The following is an 8,075-nucleotide window of genomic DNA, read 5'->3' on the forward strand; positions in this document are numbered from 1 at the left end:
AAAAAAAAAAAAAAAAAAAAAAAGGATGTAAAGAAAGATATAACTTCTCTTCCTTAACTTTCAAAGGTTAGGTTTTTCAGAATACAGTTAAGGGGTCCCATTCTGTTACAAAATCTTGGTTATTTAATTTCCAATTACATTTACATTCCCTCAATCACACTTACATCCACTCAAAACTGTTGCACCAGTGCCATGCACACACACTTTTTACACACAAATAAATCAAGTAAAGTTGAATCAAATATAACAATATTCCAGTTGTGGAGATTATTTCAATTAAGGTTACTTACTAAGGATTAAAATTTTAACTTCTTTGTCAGCTGGAAGCTAGACCAGAATCAGGGGGGTTTGGACTAAGTTTAACCAAATATCATTCGAAGAACACAATCAATGTCACTGGATTTTACATGTAAAAACAGTTCAATTGGTCTATGTTGTTTCAATAATAATTCACAAAGATAAAGATATTCAAAAATAGTGAAATGACAGAAGTTAAGACTAAGGATAAACTAAATGGCCAGAGATTTTTATTCCACACTACCAGTAACAGCAAAAAAACTGAAAACAACGTAAATTTCTAATGTTAGAATATTTATTAGTCAATCATTAAAATCACTCCAATTTATACAAAATCCTGAGGCACCTGGGGCTGAATTTAATACCATAATTTTACCTGTAAGTTAGTCTAAAATTATTTAATATATATCAGAGAGGAGGCTTTTCCTTTACACATGAATTTCCCATATTTTTATAAGCTGGTAGTAATGTATTTGTGGGAGATCTGGTAGCATAGTGGCTAAGGCACTTGACTGCTAACCAGAAGCCTTGAGGTTCAAACCCACGAGCCACTCCTCAGAAGGAAGATGGGGAAATATACTTCCGTAGTGATACTGCCTTGGAAACCCAAGGAGGGGTCACTATGAATCAGGTGCGACTCGACGGTACATAACAACAACAACAACAATGTATTTGTAATTGTTTTTACTAAGTTGTCCAAAATTGTAATTTAGCCAATATAAATAGTCTATCAAATATCATTAACTTAAGTGCAATCCTCTGAATTTACTTCCAGTCCCCTAATCCCTTAGGGTTCCAGTTAGCCAGACACAGTTGTTCATACATACATTGAAACACACCCTAACTCAAAAATTCTAGAGTGTTAGTATATTTACCCTAAGATTTAATCCTAAATTTGAGAGCCAGATTAGATATTTAAGAATAAAGATAAAAATAAGTAAAATTTCACTCCCCAGGGTTCAAATTCTTGTAGGGTCCCTTGAGCTGCCAAATCAATGACCCATTCACTTAAACCATAAAAATCCCAAGTTTTGGGATAAGACCAATCAAAATTGTCACAGGCTTTAGACAATATGCTTAAACCTCTCAATCCAATACAATATTTCAGAATTAGAACTCATTTACTATAAGTAATAGCTCAGTCCTGCAAACATGAAACATATAAAGAAATAACACAACCTAAGAGAAATTTTCCATCCAATTATCCAATCAGTCAGGTGACAGTCATAAGATTACAAGTCAAAAGGCCATACAAAGGCAAAAAGGAAAAGAATTAAGTGACAAAAACACCAAGGGACAACATAACACAAAATGGCAAAACACCCCTGATACCAGATTCTAGTAAAGTTTTGGGCCAGACCAGGTTCTAGCAGAACAAAGTGTCACCACACAAACACAATATAAACGTCACATAAACAAACTTACACTAAACACTTAAACAAATTCCAGTGGCGCTTCAACACAAAACAGAGTACATATGGCTGTGGAGGTTCTCTTAATTGAGTTTATCAACCAAAATCTCAACCTCCCTTATCCCAGCCAGGACCAGAGTGAAATACGTGTTAGGTTTCAGAAATATCAGGCACTTTGAGAGGACAGAACAGAAACTCTAGTAAAACAAGGTCAGTTCACCAATGTTTTACTAGATCAGACTCCAGGAAAACAAGTTTTCAGTGAACAGATTTTCTCAAGCAGCGTCCTGGTGAGAAAAAATTGGAGAAAGTTTATGACCGCATCCTAGCCTTTCTCTCAATCAACAGAGAGACCGGTCTTGCAGATTTACAGGCTTACCTCCAGAGGAATCAGGTGTCTCAGGCCAAATCACCCGAATTCCACATCTCCAGGTGGACACCCAGTTGGGAGAACAGAGTTCTGGAGCCCTGGAACATCTTCAGGTGGTGCCTCCCCTAGAGATCCTTTTTGTCCCACAGGTAGATACCTGGCAGAGGCACCAGGACACAGTGGCTATCCTGGATGAGCCCCCATATGTTATGGGTTCAGTTTAAAATAATAGCCACTATAATGTCCACTTTTGGGCAACAGAGTTTTATTTAGGCTAGCTGACTGCAGGGAGCTGAAGTGCACTCCAATACTGCAGCAACAAGTCTGATTTTAGGCAGGCTTTATAAAGCAGGCAAACAAGTGATAATACAGAAGCAGAAGCTGCAGTTTCAAGGTCTTAGAGTACATGCTTTGGCACAGGCATTCATCGAGGGGTGAGGGGAGTTAGCTCTGATAATCACTGCAATGTATGTACTCTAGCACAGGTGTTCATTGAGGGGTGATGGGAGTTAGTTCTGATAAACACCCCAAAGTATGCATTCTAGCTGCTTTATGTGCCTAGGAGGGAAGAGAAGAAAAAGACAAAAAGGGCACTCCCTAACTCACTGGGAGTGGGGGCAGGATGCGATGTTTACTTCAGCCACATAAAATGATATTACCAGCAGTAGCTGAACATTACAAAAATAGAGTTACAAAATGGAGTCATTTACTTCAATATAACCTTAGAGTAGCTGTGGTGAATTACTTAGAGTTCAATAAAGTGAGTAAAGCATTCAGTAAGTTTTAGTTGTAAGATTTTTCTTAAAAATAATTTTAAATATGGAAAGATTATATTTAAGTAAGGAGTCCTGGTGAGGCAATGCTTAAATGTTTGGTTTCTAACCAAATTGTTGGCAGTTGGAACCCACTCCGCAGTTCTAAATGAGAAAGATCTGACAATCTGCTCCGATAAAGATGACGGCCTAGAAAACCCTATGGGGATTTCTATACTGTCACATGGGGTCACTATGAATCAAAATTTACTCCACGGCACCTAACAACAACAAAATATTTTGGGTAAGAAAATGGCTATTTTTGTGTTTAGGGGCTGTCAAGTTGATTCCAACTCATAATGACCCTATATGTACAATAGAACAAATCACTATTTGGCCCATTGTCATCCTCAAAGTCGTTACTATATCTGAGGCCATTGTTGCAGCTGCTGTGTCAATCCTTCACATTGAGGGTTCTTCTTTTTTTCATTGACCCTCTACTTTATCAAGCATGATGTCCTTCTCCAGGGATTGGTCATTCCTGGTAATGTAAGCAAAGTATCTGAGAGAAGTCTTGTCATCCTTGCTTCTAAGGAACTTCCTGGCTGTACTTCTAATCTGATGTCAATTGACTTGAAGCAATCCCTAAAAATTGAATGTTTTTCAAGTGACACAAGTATAAGTTCCTATCATTTTCCTTTCCTTTTATAAATATTATTTGTCACTCATTGAAGGGGGAAGGATGTAGGGGGAAGGAAGTAACTATCACTATTATACCAGGGAAGTCTGTTTATTATGTCACTTCTTCTCACCTTCCCAGAGCTGTGTTTAAGGTGATTTTATAATGTCACTGCTGTAGAGAACCCTCCAGGCACACACGCACCAAAATTTCCCATACTTCTAGGACCCTCTCTGGTGACTCTTCTTTACTGTTACAGGGCTCTTTGCACTTTGTTGGGACAAGGTAAATACTCCTAGGGAAATATTAAGTATGTGTGTATCATATCTGGTATCATTTATGCTGGGAAAAGAAAGCAAAATACACTTGCATTTGTAAGTGTTATTTGGAAATAAAAATATACCACTTTTATTTTCTCTACAGATACCTATGAAAGAGGCCTGTATTTCATGGTACAATTTAATTTAAACAAGGTGTGTATTCATGTAAGATCATTTATATGCAAGTTTGTAAAATATTTGAAATTTCATTTTATGTTTATTATATAAAATATCTCATTTCAAATATATGAATAAACATTTTGCTGTACTGTTAAATACCTTTCTGGATAACTGACTGGTTTTAAATATGATTTAATTTTTTTTTCAAAAGAAATATATGCATTATTTCTTTTTATTTTGATAGAACAACTTGACAAGCACTATATTGAAAAATGGTTATGTAAATGAAGCTGAAATGAGGCTTGGATTAATCAAAGTATGGGGAAAAGGAACGACTCCTATCAAGGAGATTAGTCTCATATATAAAGGAAATAAAGAGTTACTTCCATTTACTGACAATCCAAATGCTGAGGTAAGTGACATATAAAAATATTTTGTTAACTACAACTATTAAAACATATAAATAGGCTTCTTACATTTTTCAGTCTGAAGGAAACATAAGTATAGGTCAACTATGATTTATCTCATTGATTCATTTTCATTAAACTTTTATCTTTTATAAACTCTCATAAAAATAAACAAAATGGCATCTGTATTATGATTGTTCTGACAAAATTAAAAATTTTACTAAGCTTCTAAATAATTGTTATCTCTATATGTGTAGTGCCCCATCAATCATTTTCTTTAAAAGTAAAATGCCTATTATTATTTTTGCCTTCAATAAAAGGTATTTGAAAGTCCTTGCAAGATTAAAAGGAGCCTTAGTTTTGCAGTAAAGTATTCATCTGCTAAACAAAAATTGGTGGTTCAAATCCACCATAGGGTCTGTAGTAGAAAGATGTATAGCAGTCTCCTTTCATAAAGACTTACAATCTTGGAAACTGATGGAGTGGTTCTACTCTATTGTAGAGGGTTCCCATGAGTCAGAATTGATTCACAGCAATGGATGTGGTTTTGCAGAATTAATGAAACTGTCCTTATAGTATGAGAATACAGGTATACAAGAGATGTTATACAGAATATTAAACAAGAACTCAGAATTCTTGTGGTAAAATTGATTGCTGCCAGTAATTAGCTTTTTATTTCAGATAAATAAATGTTAGGCCTCTCTTTTCTCCCCAATTAAATACGAATATACAAGTAAACAATACCTTAAGTTCTCATTTCTAAGTTCTGTGACTCCAGGTCTTCTACAGTTGGATTTCAAACAACTTTTCTTCTAGAAAACAGCCGTTATGAATCTTGGATCCAAATTTAGGGGTTTATCTCTACCACTGAAACTGTGTTTGAGTTTGCATGTACACATTTATGCTTAAGGTTGGGTAGCAACAATTAATTATTAAATAGCAACCATGTGAGATTGACAATTGCAAACAGCCAATCATTTGATCTCAATGTAGGGGGTGGAAAGTGTATCTTAGGTACAATTTGAAGTTCTCATAGATATCAAAGGTTGTTAGATTTGGGAAGAGCCATAAAGGACATTTCATTCAGTAAACACCTGTCCTATTCTTAAAGCTGTTCAATTGGCAAAAGGTAATTATCCTTTCATATGAAATCATAACTTTCTTACTATTTTAGCATCACAATTACTCCTATTTGTTGAAAATTTGACAAGATTGGGAAGTTAGTTTCGTATTTGTAATGTCCTTCCTTGGTAAAATAAACATTGATAACCTAGTGCCTCATACCCATTTTTTTTTTTTTTCTTTTTAAAGATTATTGGTTAATAAAATTCCAAAGTAAGGGAATCACTGATTTAGTCCAGTGCTTTTATATGAAAATCTAGGAAATGGTGTCCTGGAAAAGGGAAATTAACTTGCCAAGTATAAATAACCAATGATTATCAATCAAATAGCAAATAGTTTTGTCTCACTGTCCAGTATTTAATATGATAAAAAATAATAATAATAATAATATGTTTTGTATTTCCTTGCTCTTTAATATTATTTTAATTCTGAAAAAACTTACATTTTCATTCTGAAACTAAACTGAAAAAACTAATCTTAAAAATGCTAAATATATTTTACCATGTTGAGTATATCAAGTTAATTTTGAACAAAAACCTGGCACAAAATCACACTAATTAAAATTATTTTCTCCTGTTCTCAAACACATTCACAAAGATATTTAAGTATTAAGAAGATAATTTTTACAAAGTTTTATTACCTTGGGAATTCCAAGTGAAATTATATACTGCAATCACTAACAACAGAGTAATTAGCTCTAAGTGCATTTAGCTTCCACAAATATCTATTAGTGTCTACTGTTTCCTAGCCCTTCCAGATATATGTGAAAGTGAGAGAGTGGTAAATTTATGTCTCTAATCTGTTTTCCCATCTTCATAAGTATGGAAATTACATGCAAGTTGATTTAAATTGGTTTAACCATAAGAAAACTTTCTTAAAGCACAATCATACCCAGTTGTTTTTATGTACAAGACTTCAATAACTATGTGATATATTTGCTGCTTTTCACTACTGATGTAAAGGAACTACCTTAGTATTCATGTAGGATGGATCGTTTCAAACCTAGCTAATGGATATTTAGCAAATCATGCAATTCTTCTGTTTTAAACTCTTCTACTATAAAGTGCAGCAAATAAATCCTCAAGCTATGCTTTTGTGATCAATCAGTTTTGTAAAGGCTCTAGAAGAGTGCGGGCCATGTGGGGGAAAACAGAGGAACATTTGTTCTCTTCTTCTTTTCTTGCATATTTGTGGTTGAATCTAAATTTTCTGAGCAAAGGCAGAGAGAATCATGTAGGTATATTGAAGAAAAAGTAATCACAATAAGGGTTTGTGAAATGATCATATTATAAGAGCATGACAGATGATTGTTTGAAATAAGAGTTTGTCATTTTTATCCCTTCACACAGACGATCTCAGTGAGAGAAAATAACACATGGTTTTAAACACATGGACAATAAATCAAGGCCCTAAATCCCTTTTGGATTGATATAAAAGAAAACATATCTCTAAATCTAAACTTTCATTGTAGATGAATGAGATAAACGGAGTCGGGGAGCATAGAAAATCATACAGTGTAATTATAAATTACTCTGTATTTCAAGAAGTCACATGGAAAGAGTAAGATAATGGAGATCAAGATAATTGGTTAACAGTCTCAGTTTTCACTGTGTTTTGACAAGCCACTCTACCTCTTTGGGATTTATTGTTATCATCTGTAAAATAAGTGGGTTGGGTGAGATTATTACTTAAATGATTGTATGTGGACTTGCAGAAATAAAAATTCACTTACACAAATAAGAAACAACATTCATTTAAAGAACATTTGTTTATGGAGTTAGTCTTCCTTAAAGAAACATAGCTTGGATAAAACAAGTAATTTTTTACTTTTTTTTTTTTTTTAGATATTAAGTATTGATCTGAAAGCAAAGAATGTTACTCTGGATAAACCAATAGAAATCTCTTGGTCATGAAGATCAATATCAATACCAATTGTCAAAGGGAAATTAACATCTGGATTCAAGTTTCACAGTACTTATATTTTTCACTATTTACTGAATTCTTATACACTATAAAATATAATTTACATAACATCTATTTAAGGCTTATATAAAATGTAAAATGATGTGATTGTTAATTTCTTAGACTAATGTGACCTGTATTCAAGCTTTTCATTGCATTTGTTAAAAGTGCTAATTTCCTTTGTTAAGTATCAGCCAAGAATATAAACCAGTTATTAAATATATATGTGTGTGTAACTGAGATGTAATTAAAACAGATGATCTTTAAAAAAGTGAAATTTTTATAATATTGTAAATTGTATAAAATATTTTCCTCAATGGTTAGTATATTTAAGTTATATAACAACAGTTCTGCCCAGATTTAATTATTTAAGTATGGAAATTTAGACGTAAAACAGAAAATAAATTTACATATATAAAAGCACATTACTATTTCATTCTTCTAAAGGAAATCCAAATTTCTTTTCCTACCTTAGCTTCATATACAGGAAAAAAAAATAGTTCAGTCCATTCTATCTATTAATTTGAATAAATTACCTTGGCTCATTCATTCAGGAGGACTCTCAAAATTGTGGACTAGATTAGTTTCACTTGTCCTTTTTTTACAGTTACTTTTTTGGAATTTATTCAATCAA

At 33.3% G+C, this 8,075-nt stretch overlaps 1 protein-coding gene across 1 annotated transcript in view; it reads left to right on the top strand.

Moving 5' to 3' along the window:
• The window catches only part of SI (sucrase-isomaltase), a 147,613-nt gene extending 140,221 nt beyond the window's left edge, over window positions 1-7,392 (top strand). Inside the window, exons 44-46 of the mRNA XM_007948724.1 lie at window positions 3,934-3,983; window positions 4,195-4,362; window positions 7,324-7,392. Coding sequence (XP_007946915.1) covers window positions 3,934-3,983; window positions 4,195-4,362; window positions 7,324-7,392 — 287 coding nt within the window. The remainder of the gene's footprint in view (window positions 1-3,933; window positions 3,984-4,194; window positions 4,363-7,323) is intronic.
• The last annotated feature ends 683 nt before the right edge of the window (window positions 7,393-8,075 follow it).

This window comes from Orycteropus afer, unplaced genomic scaffold, assembly GCF_000298275.1.
Source record: "Orycteropus afer afer isolate SDZICR_OR568_19922 unplaced genomic scaffold, OryAfe1.0 scaffold00220, whole genome shotgun sequence".
Lineage (NCBI taxonomy): Eukaryota > Metazoa > Chordata > Mammalia > Tubulidentata > Orycteropodidae > Orycteropus > Orycteropus afer.